General features: G+C 39.3%; 1 protein-coding gene across 1 annotated transcript; it reads left to right on the top strand.

Annotated features, from left to right (window-relative positions):
* Positions 1-425: 425 nt before the first annotated feature.
* On the top strand, positions 426-22,518 carry NUDT12 (nudix hydrolase 12). The gene is made up of 7 exons (XM_075181449.1): positions 426-500; positions 2,850-3,045; positions 5,599-6,167; positions 8,762-8,929; positions 15,075-15,188; positions 17,598-17,797; positions 21,260-22,518. Exons 2-7 carry the CDS (start codon positions 2,852-2,854, stop codon positions 21,368-21,370), a joined length of 1,356 nt encoding a protein of 451 aa, XP_075037550.1. The 5' UTR covers positions 426-500; positions 2,850-2,851; the 3' UTR covers positions 21,371-22,518.
* The last annotated feature ends 638 nt before the right edge of the window (positions 22,519-23,156 follow it).

The following is a 23,156-nucleotide window of genomic DNA, read 5'->3' as shown; positions in this document are numbered from 1 at the left end:
TGGCAATGTGCGCAGCCAGATGGGGGGAGAATCAATTAACCATGAGGCCCCATAGAACCTCGCATAATGTGTCGCCACAAGGTGTTTCAGGTGATAATCTTTTCTGTGCTGTAATTTCAGTATTTCTGCGCAGGAACACATCACACGCAGGGATCCTAGAGGACCTAGGCTAATTGAATCACCCCGCTTTTGAGTCTTTTTAAATAAATTGCAAGGCTCAGTTATATTTGAATTGAATATATTTAACATAGGTCACTTAGTTTATAATTTCAATATTTATGATGTCATCATAGGAGAAACAATACAAGAGCTAAATTCTGTTTTTCACATGCATCTCACATATAAACAAACCTCAAATGCGCATTATTACCACTCCTGTTCCTGATAGAGAGGTAGAGGGCGCAGCTACTAGAAGCTGCGTGGTACTAGGAAGTGTCAGCGTTCCCAGTGATCCTCCTGCAGTCCTTTAATCGAACTCTGCTCTCTTCATCAATCCTCAGGTATTATGGACGTCAAGCAGCCTAAATCCAAAGCATATCGCCCTATAATACTTTACGAATAGTTATTTTTAATGACCTGCACATAATATATTGATATAGCTGCATCATAACACAGTTAAGAGTCAGAGGCTCTCATAGCATACTGGGACTTGTAGTTCGCAACAGCTGGTGATCCACACTTAGCCTAGGGTTGATATAGTATCTAAGTAAATCGTAATGACATGAAGTTCCTGAACATAAATGGATATACTGCACTCTGGGAACATATTGCTATTTTTATACACAATAACCAGAAATCGCTTTAACAACAGCAGCACTGGTAAAAACACTCCTGTGGTAGAAATCAGCATTGCAACTAGTTCCATGAAGAGTAGTTCAATGTAATTAATTACTGTTTTTCGGAATATTGATTTTACACAATATAAAGTATTTGGTGCAACATAATGTTGTATTGTGTAATGTGAATTTGCTCAGTCCTATGGTACATAAAAGGGTCAATTTGTATCTTACATTGGTTAATAGTTCAACCATTGTTAGTTTCAGTGCTGCTTGTTTTATTATTAACTAACAGTTCAGTCTTGTTGCAAAAGCAACTTTGTTCCCCACTTCATGTTTCCAGTGTCCTGTAATTAAGGCTTGGGACATCATCATCATTTATATAGTGCCACCAATTATGCAGTGCTGTACAGAGAATATTTTGTCCCTGCACCATTGGAGCTTACAGTCTAAATTCCCTAACACATGCACACAGACTATGGTCAATTTGTTAGCAGTCAATTAACCTACCAGTATGTTTTTTGGAGTGTGGACAGAAACCAGAGCAAAACGCAAACACAGGGAGAACAAACATACTCCACACAGATAAGGCTATAGTTAGGAACCAAACTCATGACCCCAGTGCTGTGAGGCAGAAGTGCTAACCACTAAGTCACTGTGCTGCCCTACATGAAGATTGATTGGCCAAAGTCTGAATTTTAGGAAAGTAGAATTACAACTGTAAAGTTTTGACTGGCAAAAGCTGTTACTGCTCTAAAAAAAATTTGGACATATAGGAACCATACACCATATTTGCCAACATTTTTTTCAATTAAGTCCAGGGACGTTTTGATGATCAACCGGAAAATAGGGACATTTCCAGGAAGAAATTTTTAAGACATGCAACTGTCTCTGGAAATTAGTGACAGATGGCATCTATGTCCTATACATAATAAGCCATCATTGATGTTTTGATTTTGATTACTGTGCAAGAAACCGATCTCTGTCATTTAAAGGGTGTTCAATGTAATATCTCAGTGTCACATTTTGGAAACCTCTGGGTTGCCAAAGCTCACTCATATTTTATCATGAATTATTAGCTCCCGTTTCGAACTTTACCAGTGCTGTGGCTTCCATGTAGGTGAATACATGAAGACATGTCATCATTCTGGCCAACATAAGTATCAGAATCATATAATGAGGAGCATGTTTAATACATGCCCTCTATCCAGAATTGCTTTATGTGGATACTGCAGGTAACTGGCATTTATCAGACTTAACCATAACTCTACACTAAACAAGTTGGATTTATGAACTTTATTTCTTATAAAGTTTATTTGACACAACAGTCTTCTCTTACAAGTTTTGATCTTTGCTGTTGGTGGATCCTTTTCTTGATGCCATCTATTCCTGCTTTCCTCCATTCCCCTCCTCACATCATGACATTACCTCTGTCAAACACAGAGGTATCCTGACTAGCATAATGATACGCATGGACAGGTTGCTTACGCACATAAGATCAGCATACTCAACACTCCTACAGTCTAGAGGTTTCCCAAGACTGCCCAATGCAAAACTGAGGACATTAGTTTAATATTAAATACAGTAAGGTGGTCAGACTCACTTAAAAAGTGACGTGTCCCATCATCACCATTTATTTATATAGCGCCACTGATTCCACAGTGCTGTACAGAGAACTCATTCACATCAGTCCCTGCCCCATTGGAGCTTACAGTCTAAATTCCCTAACATACACAGACAGAGAGAGAGACTAGGGTCAATTTTTGATAGTAGCCAATTAACCTACTAGTTTGTTTTTGGAATGTGGGAGGAAACCGGAGCACCTGGAGGAAACCCACACAAACACGGGGAGAACATACAAACTCCACACAGATAAGGCCATGGTTGGAAATTGAACTCATGACCCCAGCGCTGTAAGGCAGAAGTGCTAACCACTTAGCCACTGTGCTGCCCTATGTCCTATGTAACATTTGAAAGCTACATTTATATCACAGCACGTTTAGGGTCTCTGATAAACCCTGTAACTATAGTAAGCTTTTAAAGTATTCATGACTGTGTATTAATGTCTTTCAGAAATGCAGAATCCCAGGAAGGAAATGGTTACTCAGCTGCACAACGTATGTGCCCTGGGCGATACTACTAAATTGTTTGCTCTTCTGAGTCATTCATCCTCGCTCATTAATGAAACCGGTGAGAATGGATGGAGTGCTCTTATGTACGGAGCTAGAAATGGCCACTTTGAGGTAGTGAAGATGCTCCTGGAGAAAGGGTAATTACACATTTCTTTCTTTTACATTTGTTTAATGTAGGTCGACTTAATAAAATGCTAGAAGAATTTAGCCTTTTCTCCTACTCGGCTTGCAGCTTCACAGTCCTGATTTATGCTGAATAGTTTAGAGGATCCGCGCATCAATACTCCAGGATATCAGGCATGACGTATTTGTATTACAGCAGAGTATTAGTTCAACTAGCAAAATAACTATTCCATGATTAACTGCAATTCTATGGTTTCACTGTATGTGTTATGCAAATGTAGGTAACTTGTGACTCTCTAGTTATTTTTAAACAACCGTTCTCCCACTGTGATCTTCCAGGTGCTGACTAATTGAATACGCAGGTAGGGGTAGTTAACGACTAATTACAGATCTACAAGTTGCTTACTGCTTAGTGCTCAACAAACCCCAGGTGTCAGGTCACCATGGCATCTAAAAACGGGGCCATGGCACCTAATCTTTGAGGAGCCATGCTCTGTGTGAATCAGGGAATGTGTCCTACTCCTCCGAGCATTGCTGTGTCATGCTGCTTTAGAAGGAGAAGGCTCGGTGTTCTCTGCAGCAGAGAGCTCTGTAATGAGCACTATGCTCTGACCCAGACACCAGCATCTAATTGACGCCCCTGAGCGCCATACATACTTCCTGGCATTCTGGAGCGCCAAATTTAAACTTACTTAGAGGGGAACTAATCTGTTATCAAGCGAGCTTGGCAGTGGCACAGAAGTACTCAGACGGGAACTAATGCATGATCAATTGCAATCCAAGTAACTGCAGAGGAGCAAGTTAGCTGAGAATGAGGGATGGGGGAGAGTGTGGGGTAGGGGTTAATAAAGAAATTAATAATTAATAATAAAATGATGAAGTTACTTAATTGTAGGATGGCAGGTTAATGAGGTAGGGTTAGTAATGAGTAATGATGCAGAATAAAGGGATTAATGATGATTGATGCAGGGGTCAGTGATGGGGAGCGATTATGATGGAGGGTTGGGGTGAATGATGACTGGGGATGGAGGGTTAATAAGGATAAGAGAGTTAATGATGGCTATGTGGATGGGGGTTAATGATGATAGGGGCAGAATAATAAAGATGATGCTGAGGAGTGAAAGAAAGTAGAGGTTTGAGGAAAGAGAAAAATAAGGTTATTTTGTGTATTGAAGGGTATGTAATGTCTGTAACAGGGCTGAGCTGTGTGGGGCCATATGTAGTTATAGGGACTATTTATTGGCCATATACCATATAATAATGTTTTAAAATGATTGGCTCCTTGTATCTAAAATACTTGTAGAGCCCTGAAGTTAATGCATTATATTGATGCATCAGAAGTTATCAAGTTATGATTGAATAGTACAATAAATTGATACATATAATCTCTAGTTGTCCAGAATTGTGCAATGGTGTAAAAATAAAATTACACAAAAACCACCAGAGAATAGGGTCTGTACTGTACACTAACCATCACAGAATGTAGTCTGTATATAGTCTGTATTTTTATACTAACCACCAAAAACTCTGTTTTGTATACCAGCTACCAGAAATTCCTCTGCATTGTACTCTGGACACCCAGGGGTAAATGTATTAACTAGCGATTCTAGCAAATCGGCGATATTCGCTAACTTTGCCGGCATAATTTAAAACGACAATGGTTTTAAAGGCAGCAATCCCACATAGAATTTTTTTCTTCTTCTTTAAATAGCAAGTTAAGTAACTTTTAAACATGCATCTGATAGTCACTAGTCTAAGCTATCCTCCTACAAATCATTATTTTCTTTTAAAAAGCTCTGGGTGGCAAACAGAAATGGCTGCCAGACACAGCCAGTCTGCTACACAAACACAAGCTCACAGCATGTCATGTGATGGCAGTGTGGGAGAAGGATGATGTCACAGTGAAGATACAGATCAGATGGGCGTTCAAAAGCCTCTCTGCTCAGTATATCATGTGACTGTGGTTGCCAAGGTAGTGCAGAATCATAAATGATTAATAGCAGCCCAAAGAAAAAGCAAGGAAAGATGGCAAATACCAATATTCTTGGGGGCATATTCAATTGTTCGCGGTTTCCACCGCGGAAAAACTATTACCGGTATTACAGTAATAGTGAGCTGGATTTCAGCTCACAGCTCCCTGAGCCGCGAGCTGAAATCCAGCGAGAAAAGTACCGTAATACCGGTATTTACGCGCACTATTACCGTCATTACGGTAATAGCACGTTTATTTTGGCTGTAACGCCAACAATTGAATATGCCCCTTCTTATAGCCTGCCATAGTGATTTTTGTTAAAAAAACATACCTGATTTTTTCATGGGATTGCTGCTTTAACTTGAGAAAAAAGTAGTTATCCTAACATGAGAAAGCATAAATAGAACTAATGTACACTCTGGGTGTGTATGTATGATTGTATTTGCTCTAGATTTCCAATGAGATTTGTGTTTAATTTTGTTTATAGAAAGGTATATATTGTATAATTTTCTAGCTATGCATGGCACATTGGAGATTAAGAAACTTTGGTCTATAGAAAAATGCAATATACCTCTTATTTATTATTTATTTTTAGGTGTGACAAATCATGCGTAAACAAATCAAGGCAGACTGCACTGGACATTGCCAAATTTTGGGGTTACAAACACATTGTTAACTTGCTCACCCACTCCAAAGGTGGCCCAACTCCAAATTTTTTAGTGAATGCTGAAGAAGAGTATGAAAATTATTTTGGCAGTACATTTTTGGACAGAAGAAGTGACAAAAGGACAGAATCTAACTGGTTGAAATCCAAACATACACATGGCACTTCAGTATACATCATGTTCTCCAACCTGTGTCCATTGGTATCTTTAATTGGAACAAAAGATAGTGCACAAGAACCAGAAATCAAACTCTGCAGACTTCAGCACGATGAAGTGGAGGAACACTTGTCAAAGCCCAATGAGGTCTCATTAATATTTCTTGGTGTGGAAAAACAGTTAAATAATCCATGTTCTGCAGAACAGGATGATGGACTGGTAGCCTGGTTTGCTCTCAATGTGGACAATTTATCTGCAGATCAGTTTGAAGGAAAGCATGAAGGCTGCTATTTTCTTAAACCCCCAATGCCGGCTTTTTTACAGCTGATCAGCACAGAAGCAGGTATTGTGTGACTTTGTTCTGCGTGTATGTATGCAAATCCATCTCCTAATGTTAGCCTGTCTATCGTGGCTAATGTGAATATTGATAAATATGCATTTTGTTTTATTAACTCTTGCTCACTAGTTATTTTTTTAAGATGATGGCCTTGTGAGCTTGTTGTTTTAATCCTTAATAATGCAAATGTATAGTAGTCTCATTCATTCATCGTATTAAGTGGTAATACAACTGATGCCCAAATAACATGAAGCCAAAGTGCAGATGGACCAGCATTTATTTCAGTGAACAGTGAAAAATGGCTTTACACTGGCAAATCTAGCCACTCGTCCCACTGTTGGGAGGACAGATCTATGCCAGATTTTGCCATACATGTTCAAAGATGCGTATGACCATATCTGAAAGACCGAGACGTTCGGCCCTGACATTATGATGGAGGTTCGTTAGCACGTGTGCAATAAGACTGCATACACAGATGCATGATCTACCATCAGTCCCATTTTAACATCTCATGGACCCCCCATAATATATCAGGGACAAACAGGATTTCTAGAGGGGAGTTTCCAAATGCTTACATGGGGAAACCTTTTTTTTTTTTTTGTTTTTTTATAATTTTTTTATTTTAGTTGGTCAAATAAACAAATACAGGGAACGTCACTGTATTATTGTTGTACAGACGTAGAAAAACAGGGTCAGTACAATAAAATCGACATGTAGCTAGAAGAAGCTTATAATGAAAAGCGACCATTTTTACAATTTTAAATGCGCATCAAAGAATATTTAACTGTAGAGAAGGTGGGAAGTATGGACATGGAGTAGACGGGTGGGAGATTGTGTGGGGGGAGACCACAAAGCAGAGAGGTGTAAGAACTCGGAGGGCAGAGAGTGTATTGCAGTGGTACTTGTAACACTGCAATACCTGTTCTGTTATCGCCATCTCAGATTTATATAATTATGTAGATGCTCTATTGTTTGAATAAATCATTTTGAATGGTTTTTAAATCCTTTTTAATTTTGTAAATAAATGTAATCTGCGCCTGTGCAGATGCTGATCAGGGGGGTCCTGAGCAGTGCCGTAACATGCAGTGGTTGAAGTGGATAGTTAGAAGTAGCGGTATGAAAAATATAAGTGATTGGGACTTGATCATCATCATCATAATCATTTATTTATATAGCGCCACTAATTCCGCAGCGCTGTACAGAGAACTCATTCACATCAGTCCCTGCCCCACTGGAGCTTACAGTCTAATGCCCTAATATAGACACACACTCAAACACAGACACAGACAGACAGACAGAGAGGGAAACAGACAGAGACTAGGGTCAATTTAGATAGCAGCCAATTAACCTACCAGTATGTTTTTGTAGTGTGGGAGGAAACCGGAGCACCCGGAGGAAACCCACGCAAAAACACAGGGAGAACATACAAACTCCACACAGATAAGGCCATGATTGGGAATCGAACTCATGACCCCAGTGCTGTGAGGCAGAAGTGCTAACCACTAGGCCACTGTGCTTGATAATTTTACATTGAAAGTAGTAGAAGTGATGGTGTGGCATACCACCTTATATCAGCCCACATCAACCGCTGGTGCCATAACAATAAACTGTACTCTCACCTGTAAGAACAGTGATACCAAAAGACTCGAGGACTCACAAGTTCTATATTCATATACGCAAGGTAAATACACATTTAGTTCAGACACCTCTTAGAAAGCTCTTGAACGCAGAGCACATTAATTATCATCCCTAAAGCAGTATAATACTCATAATATGGTAGCCTCAGTATTTAAAAACACATCTTCAATTGATTCCCCAGTAGTGTGAAGACTCAGGTCTTGATAAATGCCATGTGCGTCATACAGTAGCATAACCTCACTCTTACAGAGTTGTAATAAGTCACTGTGTATAATTAGTTAGCTGAATAATATTAGGAATATGAATGAAAAGTGATAGAGAAATCCCCCCCCCCCCCCCCACACACACACACACACACACACACACACACTAAAAAATAGAGTGGATTACACTGATTACAGAATGGTGCTTATTAATCTGTGTACATGATCAATGCAAGTATAATGCTAATAGTGGGAGAATGGCAAAATAAAGATCTTAAGAAACATTTGTACAGATATAGGATCTATTATCCAGAATATTTGGGATATAGGGTTTTCTGATGAGAGGATTTTACATCATTTACAGCGCGTGCATAAAATAGACTAAACTTTATTTAAACATGACCAATATCTTTCCTCACACTGGCATTACCCTCACTATGAAAGTGTTCAGTCTCTGTGGAGGAGGAGACACTTTGTTATCTCTGTGTATTACATAATCACCAAGCTGCTGCAGGTAATTACTTGTTTTCCTTTGTAATATTGATCACACAATTCCTAAACCCACTAAGAATAAGAGACAGTGTGAACACACATGTTCCTACATAAAAACCAGCCCAATAGTTACTTTATCTAAGACGATGGGAGAACAGGGTCTGAGATACAGAGAAACAAGGTGATTGTTTCATAGTCCATGCATATTACCGCTTCCAGCTTTTCCAAGGGTCATCCTATTTAATGTCTCCTCCTTTCTATTCCCAGGCATTTTAGCACAAGCACGGTCTGTGCTTGCTTGGCACAGTCGATACAAGTTCTGTCCAACTTGCGGTGGTGAGACAGTGATTGAAGACGGTGGGTACAAGCGGACCTGTCTAAAAGGAGGATGTCCCAGTCTACGAGGTATCCATAACACATCATATCCAAGAGTCGGTGAGTGCATAGAAAACTAAACAGACGTTAACACTGAATTCTGAATTATTATTGCATGATGACATAAACATTGAAAGAAACATATTTAATGAATTCAGTGAAGTCCAGTTTGGACAACATTCAGCATAGTTAAGTGTCTCTTGTGCACATACAAGACAGAGCTTATCATTTTCATGCAGAGACAGAAATGATGGTAATACAACCAGAACTGCTACGAGCAGTTCTTGGGTGAGTTTCTCATTGCACAGTTTGCTATGTAATAACAAGGAGCTTGCAGGGCTTTAGTTGTTCAATCAAAGAGTCCTATTAGTATTGTCAGGGAATATCACTGTTTGTTGGGTAGTTGATCTTGTATGTTGAATAAAAGATTAAACATGAAATGTGGTGTTTGTCTAAAACTGTGTGAATTCTTGTTACAAACATCAAATAAGAACAGTGTTAAAAGGGCTGCATTGCTGAAATGGCTCTATACCAAGGGTCAGGGAACTTTTTTTACCTTTTACCCCCAAATATATTAAGATACGCCAATGTTACCCCCTTGATTTGAAAGGAAGGAAATCATATATTATTAATTATTGGAATTCAAAATTGTATTAAATCTATTAAAGATTTCTTTGAAAGCTTCAACTTCAAAAATTCAGGTTTTGGAGAAATGATGTTGCTTCATTTTTGATACGAGAGCATCAATATTGGGGCATTTTGATGTCAGAGCAATTTGGATACAGTCTTAAATGTCCAATTGATTTCTCTGCTTTGTTTTATGTTCGTTAGAGTGGAAAATCCTTTGTTCGCAAAGGTAGGTTGTTGCAAAAGGCAGCAACTTTTTGACTGCCTCCTCATGTGCTATTTTGAATGCCTTTGCAGCTGTTGACATCCAAAAATATGACAGATCTGCTTTGTTTTCAAATGCAATACGTGCTTCATTATTGCATCGAAGCTCAAGAAGTGCCTCTGCCAACCTTGCAGGCTCTTCTGGTACAACAGCAATTTCACATATAAAGGGGTCTACAATCCAACTGACAGCATGAGAATCGGCAGCATTACCCCCAAGAATTTCTTTTTTACCCCATTTGAACTAATTTACCCCTGTTCCCTGACCACTGCTCTATACCCTGTTGTAGAGGTTGCCTTTCAGCGCAGGCGTCCATAGACAGTCGTCTCCATGGTATCATTGTTGACAACCCTCTATTTTCCCTTATGGTTGGCTTTCCATTGGCTTTGCTATTAAGCTAGTGACGTGCAAGAAACTGCCCTCACGGCAATATTTCCATAATAACAAATAAAGAAATAATTGCGTCAAGATTACAGTTCAGCTTTATCTTCTCACTTGGCATTTATTCAGGTTAATCTACTTGCACCAATAACAATAAATCTGGCCACACATGCACCTTTTTTTTTTTATTGAATGCAGTTCTGTATAACCACATCAACATACAATTGAAGCACACGTTACAATCCAATCTGTTTTTAATCCAGCCATTGTTAATTGCATATAGTTCATAAAAGATAGACTGATTGCTTTATGCATATTACAGCTTTGATCTGATAGATCAGGGGTCTGCAACCCCCGGCACGCGTGCCAGACCTGGAACGCAGAGCTTTGTCATCTGGCACGCTGGAGCAGCTTTCAGAAACACAGGAGCTTGCCGAAATTGAAAAGCTGCAGTTCCACCTTGCACCAAAACTTTTTCTGCTCATAGACGAGACACTGTAGCTGGCTCTCATTACAGTCTCTCATCCTGCCCAGGAGTGCCGAGGGGGGGGGAGCGGATACTAATTATTGCAGAGAGTAAGCTTATTTCCCCCTCCCATTCACCAGCCAGGAGGGGGCGGGGCTAATCGGGACGTCAAATCTCAGTGACATGCTGTCACTGAACTAATGGAGACAGGCAGCAAGGCAACAAATCAGACCGCTGCCAGGCTGCCTGTCATTTCAGAGCACAGCTGAGGAGCTATCAGCCTCTGGAGATGAGGTGAGTACAAGGGACTGGTGGGTGGGGGTGGCTTTGAGTACATATGTGGAATTGTGTGTGTATGGCAGTATGTATGTGTATGGAATTATGTATGTGTGACATTTTGTATGTGTATATAGCATTATGTATGTGTATATATGTATGGCATTCTGCCTATGTGTGATGTGTCTGGGGGTTGATGTGGTGTGTCTGTGGGGTGACGTGATGGGTGATGTGGCAGTGGGTGGCATGATGCATGATGTAGCTGAGGGGTGGCGTGATGGGTATTGTAACTGAGGGATGGTGTGATGTGTCTGGGGGTGACGTGGTGGGTGATGTGACAGGGGGTGGCGTGATGCGTGATGTAGCTGAGGGGTGGCGTGATGTAGCTGAGTGGTGGCGTGATGTGCCCGGGGGATGGCATGTTGTGTCTGGGGGGTGGCATGATGGGTTATGTAGTTGAGGGGTGGTGTGATGTGGCTGGGGAGGGTGTGATAAATGTAATATTTTATTATAGTGAATGTATTATATACGCATGATCTGTGTTATGTACGGTGTACACTTACTGCTTGCTTTTCCATATTTACATTTTCCAACAGCTCCTAACATTCCAGGATCCATGCTAGAATCCAGTACCAGGTTGTGATAGCTGCAATCACAGGTAGGTGAGAGTAACACAATTTTAATACATAATGGGGGAGTTCAATTAGCCGCAAAGTGTCTCCGGGACGTCCGCGAGACACTTTGAGGCGGAGATTTGACAGAAATCTCCTCCCATATTTCCTTGCACCTCTATGGGGTGTGAGGGAAAATGAGTGGAGATTTCTACAGTAATTGCCGGCAATGTGCGCTGCGCGATGTCTGCGTGTCACATCGCCGGCAATCGAATTTTCACCAATATGTCATGTCTAACGAAGTCCAGCCATGCCCATGTTGACCACGCCTCTTTGGATGCGGCGCTGCGGCATACAGCACCCTTGCTGCTCACCTGTGCGGGGGCCGGCCCAAAAAATTTGGTGTACCGGGGCCCAAAATTTCTCTTGGCGGCCCTGATCCTGTCCTACAGCCGCAATAACATGCCAGCATAACCCCCAGTGCAACGTGCCACGTAACGTTTCTTATCACATCAGTTCATGCAACGTAACACCCTGCGCCCATGAGACGGCGGGCACATAACATTTATCAGTGATAAGTAGCAATGCCACATCTCACCCAGGGTTATAAATCACCTTTCAGTCAACCTGTCATTTTATACAGAACAAGATGGAATGTAACCACTGTCTACAAGAAGTGAGTCGCATAAACTGGCTACTGTGGCATAATATGATTTGATGCCCTTATGTCAGGTATACTAATAATTGGGGGCACTTATGTGTGACATAATATAAACTGAGGGCACTATTGTGTGGCTTAACATGAGCGTTTATTTGTTCCCATTACCATCAATATTATAATTTTAACGTGATGAAATTATATATATATATATATATATATATATATATATAATTATACACACACACACTACTGGCACACCTGGGCTTGAAAAGATTTTTTCCGGCGCACTGATAGAAGAAGGTTGCCTACCCCTGTGATAGATTGTCATCCAAATGCGTTGATTTTTGTTTTTTTTACTGCCTCCCTCAAGAACCAATTAGGTATCAGCCTAATACATTGAACTGTGTACAGAGCTGATATCTGATGGTTTCCATGGGTTGGGGTAGCTCTGGATAGCATCAGCTGGATAGTATCCAGCTAATCTTGATAACAGTTATAGAGACATGGCTCTGGCTAGTTCTGCCTGCAGCTGCTTGAGCTATGAATGCCACAGAGAAAATATAGACTGCTTTATACTGAGCGCTGACCAGCGTGCAATACGTGCTTTGAATACCATAGAGTGTATGTCTGTGTGGAGTCCTGACACAAAAACATGCAATACACCACCTTCTCGAATGCTCTTGTAATTTTAATAGCAAATATGTTAAATCTAGAATGCACCAGCATCCGTATTATTAAGAAATAAATATATTGAGGTACACATTGTATGGAACAGTAGATGTAAATAAAACCCTAATGTCAGATCTTTAAGGGGTTCAGAAAAAAAATGTGTAAACTCCTGTGTAAAAGTCTAAACATCCAAATTTTTTTTTTAAAAAATAGTTGCCAGGCATACAGATATAGTTGTCAATCACTGTGTACCACTAACAGAAATACACACTGCTACTAAACACATGAAGCACGCACCCCAGAACACTGACACTATACAGACGGACAGAAGACACTCAACCCTGTCACACTGACACCAGACAACAGAGAAACCACTTCATACTGACACAGAAGAAAAAAAACATTCCATAATCACACCAGGCCTGCAGGTCTTCTGAGGTTATCTGAGAAAGCCCAGCTTGGAATGGTAGGGGAGCATTGAATTCTGATTGGCCGATGAGCACCGTAACAACCCCTTTCCTATAATACAACTATATAGCACCATCCTGACCACACCATACTTACCCTTGGAATAATATAATGAATAATGCTGATGCACAAGTGCTGATCCTTCTGCACTTTAAGAAGCAGCTATAGTACTTTCATCACAGTGCTAAGTTGAACTGAAATTGGATGGGGTTCACTGCAGGATGTAACTAATGACACTGCTAAGGTTGCTTCCTGCCACCACAGCGCCTGTCTTGTGTGTTTTTCTTTCCTCATAAGTGAAGCTCGCAGTGGTTAGTGTGCTTCTCACTGGAGGGCCCTATGGCTTGGTTCAACACATATGTGATATGGTAGGACTGTGGGAGCTGGCAGGTCTACTATTCTTATAGTACTTGACTTTGTATGCTAGTTTATGCTTTGCTGCCCTACTTCTAACCATCCACCTCAGCACTTGCTGTTACTGCACCACGCTGCGGTCATCATAGCCTGTGCACGGTAAGCAATCAGATGCCTGAATGACCCTGGAACCTGAAGACAGCAGTTTTTCCTTCATTGGTCTGTTTTCTTCAGGTTCCAGGGTCATTGAGATGCTATTAATAATTACTTATAAGGGGCTGATTCAATTCAGCCACATTAGTGTAGGAATAACAGGTCCCTAATTGTATTACCGTTAATACGGTAATTTTAACCTGGATTTTTGTGGCTGCGAGCAAAAATCAGCATTACAATTACAATACTAATAGTAATAGTGCACACTTTTACTGTAGTAACGGTAATAGTGCGCAGGTCGAATTGAATTGGCCCCTAAAAATGCTGAGTGGAAATGATTGTGCGTTCTTCCTCACATCAAGGAACACCCATAAAAACTTGTCCTCTCATCCTCTTTACCTTTTTTCATTAATCTTGCTTCACAAAATGAAATCTAATTTTTTTCATTGCTCTGCAAAAACAGGCTCACCAGTGTGTCTACTCTGTCCTTGCCCTGCCCAATGGCTTCCATCAGGTAGTGCAAACTAATGCTCTTCAAACCCCCTCATGTTGATTCTTAAATCCAGACTCTGACAGAAATTTTGGCACACCTGCACAAATCAATGTGCACTACAACAGTGGATGTCACAACAGTCGTTTTGTGCTTTATAAATTACCTCTGTTGGTGGTAAACAGGTTATCTCTGTGCAATATATGACTGGCAGTGGAGTTATTTCTGTGCAGTGTATGGCTAGCAGACGGGATATCTGTGCCAAGTCATACACATGTATGACTGGCAGTGAGAGTTTCACTGTGCAATGTCTGGCTGGCAAATGTTAGGGGAGCCATCTATATGGCAGGTTTGTCTGACAATGCTGAATAGGAAGCTCTCTCTGCCTATTAATTGGATAATTAATGCTCTTATTCCTAGCCAGGGATAGTTATATTCCAAGCCTAGGTATATTACTATTTGTAGACTAGCTATTCGCTTAGACTAGGAATATGAAGATTCGACATCTAATTTATGTGTAATGGCAAGACATGATACAATGATGGGGATTGTTGCGGTGTGTCGGTTGGGGGTCATTTGATACTGGTTAAAGGAATGACAGTCATGTACTGGATAACCGAATGGTGGCCACTCCCACTATTTTACATAGCTCATCCTCTCTAAGATGTCGCGTTATGCACAAGGAAGTCCTGCCAAGATATTTATACTTGACAGAAAAATATTCCACACAGTAGTTTAATGATATCTAAAACTATTCTTTCTTTATCTGTTCCCTGATATTCAGATCCTGTAGTGATAATGCTCATAGTTCATCCTGATGGAAACCAATGCCTTTTGGGAAGAAAAACAACATTTCCTGCTGGTATGTTCTCTTGTTTAGCAGGATTTGTAGAACCAGGTAAATATGTACTTTACAGTAGATTCTTATGCATGCTGTATTCCTATGCTTACCATAAATATGTTTATTGTGTATTCCTTAAAGCTGTTCAACCACCTTGTAAAAGATGTGACCAGGGCCATAGATTAGATCCTGACCAGGGCTTTATCAGTGTCCGGTGCGCATATTCTCCCCATGTTTACATGGCCCTTTCCCTCTGGTTCTCAGTTCTCCTCCCACAGCCCAAAATCTGTAAACTCCCAATGGGGCAGGGACTGATCTGAATGATTTAATATTATCTGTACAGCGCTGCGTTACAAGGTGGGGCTATATAAATAAATAAACAATAATGGCGGTGTGTTAGGGTATGAATACACTCAGAGGGGCATTAGGGTAACATGTAATATATTGTATTTGCTTGCTGATTTGATTTCAGGCAGATACTGATGTAAACGTGTGTTGGTTCATCACCTGTGTAATGAATCTGGAGCCTGTTGGTGCACAATGAGACCACACTCATTATTAACAACAAGTGCAGCAGTTGAAAGGGGGGAAAAAACAGTTACAGAACTATTCACACAGTCACCTAAACATATTTCTATTGACAATGCGCAAATAAAAACTACAATTTAAGCTCACTGCCTGGGCATCATCCTTGACTCACAAACAGTCCTTTTTTCCCCATGCCCAATCTGTCTCCTAATCCTGAAACATGTAAGAAGGATTTGTAGAACATATATCACCAAAAGCAATTGGTGGTTTTAGATAACCACCAATGGATACATTTACCCCATAGTGTTTTTATGTTCTTTTATTAGTGCCATAAAGATGGTGTTATTGTGTTTTATAGGGTGTGTACAGATAGCACTGACTGTCATGGACCTGGCTGGTGTGTCAGGAGAAGGAGCATGTAGCTATTCATCATCATCATTTATTTATAGAGCGCCACTAATTCCGCAGCACTGTACAGAGAACTCACTCACATCAGTCCCTGCTCCATTGGAGCTTACAGTCTAAATTCCTTAACACACACAGACAGACTAGGGTCAATTTGTTAGCAGCCAATTATCTACCAGTATGTTTTTGGAGTGTGGGAGGAAACTGGAGCACCTGGAGGAAACCCACGCAAACACGGGGAGAACATACAAACTCCTCACAGATAAGGCCATGGTCGGGAATTGAACTCATGACCCCAGTGCTGTAAGGCAGAAGTGCTAACCACTTAGCCACCGTGCTATTGGCGTCTTTTCATACCATTGTGTTTATTTAAACGTGCATTTAAATATGTGTTGACTAAGTTTGAACAAGATGTATTACAGCTCCTGAAATATTGCTTTACCTAACTGCCCCTGACATTTTTCTTTAAAAAATGTTGTCATAATGCCCAACTAGCTGCATTTGCAGTGCTACGCCGATAGTCTTCATACCATCCTGTTGAACTGCCTGTGTGGGCTCAGCCAGTGTTCAAGAGCAACCTGCACATAGTTATTTCTCCTAATGTAGTTTCAGCAGCATGTTTTCATATATCCTGTTTGAGGGGCTTTTACAATAAAACAAGCACAATTGTTGGGACTCGTCATATGCTGGTCACTGCTGGTTGTAATGTGTTGGTCTCAGCTTGTTAAAATATGCTGGACATTGCTGGGTATAATACGGTTGTGTTAGCTAAGCTAGCTTAACTTATTTTTAGCTAATGTTTTGTTTTGGTGTCTCTTATAGTCTGAAAAATATTAACTATTATACATTTGGCACGGGAAATGTCATTTTTCACAAATATACCACAACTTAAATGTAACTGTCTTTATAGTATGTTTGTGTCACTTGTACTTTGTCTGGGTTTTTTTGCCATTACAAAGCTGCTAATTCCAGAATTGTGAGTCCTGATATAGCAGTTAAGGAAAATGTTGGGAAATCATTCACAGTTATTTATTTTCCCCAAAAACTGGGAGTACTACACTATACAGTAAATAGGATTAAAATAGAGGGCTTATTCACACTACTAATGATAGCCACAAGGCATGTCTAAGGCTTGGTTATACCACATGGCCAAACCAATATAATTTAGAGAACAGCCGCTATGAACTGGTTTTACTTCCTCTACAGCATAAACACTTTGTCTACAACATCTGTACAGAATTGGTCAGTCTGCATGAATTGTAATCCTGCCCTGTGAAGTGGTTCATGTCATTGTGGAAAATTAATGTCACTCAGTTAAAAATTGATAAATTGATAAATCTAACACCTTCAGAGTGGATTTTTATCTCTCCAGAGTTTTGTTTAAATAGCTATATTTTCCATATCAATACAGCAGTAGGTTGTTCTCTTTTTCATTTATTTAAAACTAATAATAATAATTTAATATTTTAACTTTACTACATGGAATAGATGTTTAGCACTGCTATTTTTTTTTATTTTCTCTTTTTTCCAAAGGGGAAACCATAGAAGATGCTGTTCGGAGGGAAGTGAAAGAGGAGAGTGGAGTAACAGTTGGGCATGTTCAGTATGTTTCATGCCAGCCTTGGCCCATGCCCTCTTCACTAATGATTGGTTGCTTAGGCGTCGCAATATCTACAGAAATTACAGTTGACAAGACTGAAATAGAAGAGGCTCGATGGTTCACTAGGGAACAGGTAAAGTTCAATTTAATTTCCTTCTTGTATTGATTTTTTCTTGATTGCTCTGGTTTTGCAGGAAATACCGCTGCATTTCTGTGCCACACAGGACAATGCTTAGATTCCATAGTTGAAATACATTGAAATGACTATAACCATAAAATGTATACCTCTTAAAGAAGACTGGTTTATCAGAATCATATATATTTCTGTGCAAGCTCTCGAGATTTGGTGGAGTGTGTAAAACAGTTCTTTTTATTTGTAAACGGAAATATTATAGGAAAGCCAAAACATGTTCTAGTAGTTCAATGAAAGCTTAGCTCTAGGCAATTGTTTGCTCATATGGTGGCTGTATCAACACTACCATCAAATTAGAGCGTGATCAATGCTTGTTTAAATATTGCTTGAAGAAAGATGTGTACAAAACTCTCCAATGTAGGGTTTTGTTTATTGAATATATGCCAAAACATGGAGGCGTTGCTGTAGTTATCACTGTAGTTTTTCCCAGCCAGTTGCAATAGCACTTTTCACTCTACTGCTAAGTAGTGGCCAACATTGTGATCAATGATTAGTTGGTAATACCCAGGGCTAGATTGAAGGAATCACTCATCACAGTGGCGCACGCAGGGGGGGTTTCTGAGTCTCTAGAAACCCCCCCCCCCTGCGCTAACTAAGTGGCCACTGTCCTATACAGCAGCCGCGGCGCTGTCAAAGAAGCGTCCGCGGCGGTGCTGTATTGTATACAGCACCGCCGCAGACGCTTCTTAGACAGCGCCGCAGCTGCTGTATAGGACAGCGCTGGCGAAACGGAGCTCTCTCGTGTTTTGGGTTTTTTTTCCGGTCGGCGGGGAGAACCCCCCCCCCCCCGACAATCCTCCGTGCTCCCCTGCATCATCGCCATTTATTTATATAATGAATGAAGTGGTTATCACCAAGTGACACGTGTATCACTGCTGCACAAGGCCTGTTAGTAAATGTATAAAATGATATAAATTTTAGAATTCTACAGGCGCAGAAAAAGCAATGCAGCCCTTCCTTCTCAATGTAGTGTCACCTCCTAGATCCACATATACAAATAACAAAAAGGGGAAAAGGATGATAGGCGCCTACTCAAATAAAAGCACAAAGAATAAATGTATAAAAGAGAAACATTTTCAATTTCAATAATAAATAATAAAAATCGTTCTCTGTCTCAAGTCCAAGAAAGAGGAGGTGCATAGGTCAATCTGGTTGATGATTCAATTATATGTCCCAGCATTGCTCAAATTAACGTAGATGTATGTTTTTTGCAATCCAAAACGATAGGAGGGGCCTTTGATGGATAAAACAGACAAAAAAAGGTCTGAAAAAAGGAGTAAAATCCACTTTTTTGCAAATATGTGTGTATGTATATCTATGTGTGTATGTATATCTATCCGTGTATGTATATCTATGTGTGTGTGTATGTATACCTATGTGTAAATGTGTACATCTATGTGTGAATGTGTATATCTATGTGTGTGTGTGTGTGTGTGTGTATATCTATGTGTGTATGTATACCTATGTGTGAATGCGTATATCTATGTGTGTATGTATATCTATGTGTGTATGTATTCCTATGTATATCTATGCGTGTATGTATATCTATGTGTGTATGTATATCTATGCGTGTATGTATATCTATGTGTGTGTATGTATACCTATGTGTGAATGTGTATATCTGTGTGTGTGTGTGTATATCTATGTGTGTATGTATTCCTATGTATGTATGTATATCTATGTGTGTATGTATTCCTATGTCTATCTATGTGTGTATGTATTCCTATGTATGTATGTATATCTATGTATGTATGTATACACTCTTATCCGTATGGCCTCTCACTGCAGGTGTTTAGTAGGATAAGCTCCACCCAACCTGAAAAAAGAAACACACAGATAGTGTAATACCGTTGATAAAAATTAAAAACACAATGCATTTATTCACTCACATTTAAAACATATAGGAATGTATAGGTATTAACAATTCCATACATAGACATACAGAGATCCGTACCAGATGCATAAAGGTATAAGACACCCACAATACAAACAGCACCTGTCCGGTAAAAGAGCTGCTGTATCTGGAGCATAAAGAATACTATTTCCATTTTTTGTTACCTTTTTATAAACGTGTATATGATGTTCAGTTCTCTCCAACATGTGTTTCTGGGCAGTTGATCATAAAACCTCTTATTGCTAGGGAGCCCTAATGACTTGGGGAAAGCTTTATTACAGTAATGTAAATATCATATGTTGAATATAGACTTATACCCTGTTCGCTTTAACCACTCTATTCAGGACTGATTACGTTTGGTACTAGTACTTATTGACAAAAATTGAGGCATCAACAAACTTTCTCAAACAGTGTCTGTTACTCAAAACTGGTCCTTGTTGCCGCTGTCACTCTCATCGCTTCCAAACAGTGCACACAGAGAGCGAAACAAGACATTCGCCCAGATAATCACTGACCATTAAGAATGTCACATAAGTAGAATGTCTCCAGCTCTTTATTTTAGTAGTAGTGAACAAATAATTGTAAAGACCGCTCTAACTCAATTTGATTATTATCTTTTATTTATAAGGTACCACAAAAAGTCCACGGCGCTGTACATGACATATACAAAAGTATACAATAAACAGACAGCTATGATCCATTACACATTACATAATACATGAAAAACAAAATTATGCAGAAACAAGACATTGATTAGACAAATAATACACAGGTAACTTGGTAATGCAGATCAAGTTATTTACTGGACAGTAAGTGAGAATGATGGTAAAGTTCAATGTGAAGTAGTCCTGGGCTCAAGAAAGCAGGGCCAGGGAAGCAGGCCTAGATATATAAATTCTGCTGGTGTTATATGTATATATGTGTATATATGTGTGTGTGTATATGTATATGTGTGTGTGTATATGTATATGTGTGTGTGTGTGTGTGTATATATATATATATATATATATATATATATATATATATATATATATATATATATATGAGGAAGCCCATCATCAACATTTATTTATATAATTATATAGCACCAGCGAACTCCGAACAAGTAGTAAAACAATAATACTTTGTAATACAGACAGACAGAAAGGTAAGTAGGCCCTGCTTGCAATTTATAGGAAAAACAGGAGAGGACAGTATTACAGAGGTCTATAGATTGGAGAGTTTGCACACACCAGCTCAATATAAGAGCAAGAAAGCCAATAATCTAGGGATTATATTTACTAAACTGTGGGTTTGACAAAGGAGAGATGTTGCCGATAGCAACGAATCAGATTCTAGTTTTCATTTATTTAGTACATTCTACAAAATTACAGCAGTTTAGTAAATATACCCCTAAGAACAGCTAAAATGTATGATAGCTCGTCATTAGGCATTCTCCTTCAAAGACAGATGATTAGGTTGCAACAGTTAAAATGTAAACCCTTATAACTTGGTTTTCTTTATTGTAGGTCGTAGAAGCTTTGATCAAAGGAAACCAGCAATCTTTGGTTGTGCCACCAAGGCACGCTATCGCTCACCAGTTAGTAAAGCATTGGATTGGAATGAATTCTAATCTATAGTCTACTCAAACTGACGGCTCCCTCAATAAATAATTGAATCATTACCATTTAATTATCAGGCATGCAAAGTAAGAAACATGAAAAATCGTCAATGGCAATGACTGAGAAAATCAACTTTAACCACACTTACATTATATGTTAAGCCCAACTGTTTTATTATCTGCCTCAAAAATGTCGACAGGTACAGATGGGGGTACAGTTAATTCTTTAATAATAATGAACAGTAAAGAGTATGGCAGAGGGAAGAAATTTGTATTTTAAAATTAATTCCATGCATTTTATTAGTTTTGCAATATTCTGTAACTAGCAAAGGGTTTCCATACGTAGGACCCCTGCAGGTCAAAAGAAATTTACCTTTGATGACACCTGCAGTCCTATAATGCTCCATGCCTTGCAGCCTAGAGTATCAATCTATATCACAAGAGGAAGTGTGCAGCTGGTTCAGTCAATTACTTTTTTGAATTAAACATTTTTGGCATTGAAGACAGTTTCCAGAAGTAGAAAGGGGAATGATAGGTTCAATATATTAAAAATGCTGGAAGCTTTTTGATAAGATACTGAAATACAATGTGAAGCTTAATGGGTTAGGAATTGAAAATATGCTCTTAATCCTTATGCTAAGATATGTTTGATTACAAAGTCACCTGACCATCGTGGGGTTAAATATGCTAATCAGGATGGAACTTGCCATTTTGCCGGCTCTGTGTTAAACATTAACTTGTTAAAATATTAGCATTCTATATAGTTAGCAAAATATTTGTAAAATATAGATGTGACTATGAACAAAAGAAATTAATTGAATAAGGCATTACCTTCTCGCTAAACAATGTTTCTTAATGTTCCCATTGTATGTGATCATATCTCATTGAGGCCAAATGAACAGTATAACAATCTATTTCCCTCTTTAATCCTTTCCTCGATCTTATATTTACTTGTCCCATCAATATTATGTTTCTTATTAATGTCCTGTCGTTTGAGCTTTACTGGTCATTGGTTAGATCCTAATACGCGGCTAGTATGTCCCATTACAAATAATAATACTGCAACCTTTCTCATTCGTCTTACATCTAGTGATAACTAGATGTGCATATTTCTGCTAACCTTTATTCCATTGTATAATCAAATCATATTAAAGATTTTCATAGTCATGGTGTATATTATGATTTTAGAGACCCTGGAGCATGCACACTCACACTCACAGTCGCACTGCTCTCTGAACTAGGAGTCCAGGTTTGCCCTCAGATGACGTCACCACATTACATATTACTGCCAATGTACGTTTCACATTCGCTTCTTCACATGGGGATTTGTATTGTAAAACACACTTGAGGATATATTTACTAAACTGCGGATTTGATAAAGTGGAGATGTTGCCTATAGCAACCAATCAGATTCTAGTTATTTATTTAGTACAGTCTACAAAATGACAGCTAGAATCTGATTGGTTACTATAGACAACATCTCCACTTTTTCAAACCCGTTGTTTAGTAAATATACCCCTTGGTGCCTTCATCAGTGTTGATGTAAGCATGTACGTATGTTAATTTGGAATGAGGGGCTTGGAAATGCCCAGAAGACCTGGAACAATTTGTTGCACTATATAACATTGTGATTTTAATTTGAATAAAAATAAACCTATATTTTATTGCATTAGTCATACCCTCGTCCTACTCAATCAGCTACTTCCTGCATCTACAAGAGTTTACATTAAAGCTCCAGGTTTTCAGCCCTGGAGCTTCAGGTACATTCTCCTAAACTCTGGTATGTGTTTGCTAAATGGGGGTAG

Source organism: Mixophyes fleayi, chromosome 1, assembly GCF_038048845.1.
Source record: "Mixophyes fleayi isolate aMixFle1 chromosome 1, aMixFle1.hap1, whole genome shotgun sequence".
NCBI classification, from domain to species: domain Eukaryota; kingdom Metazoa; phylum Chordata; class Amphibia; order Anura; family Limnodynastidae; genus Mixophyes; species Mixophyes fleayi.
This window is presented reverse-complemented; position numbering and strand designations above follow the sequence as displayed.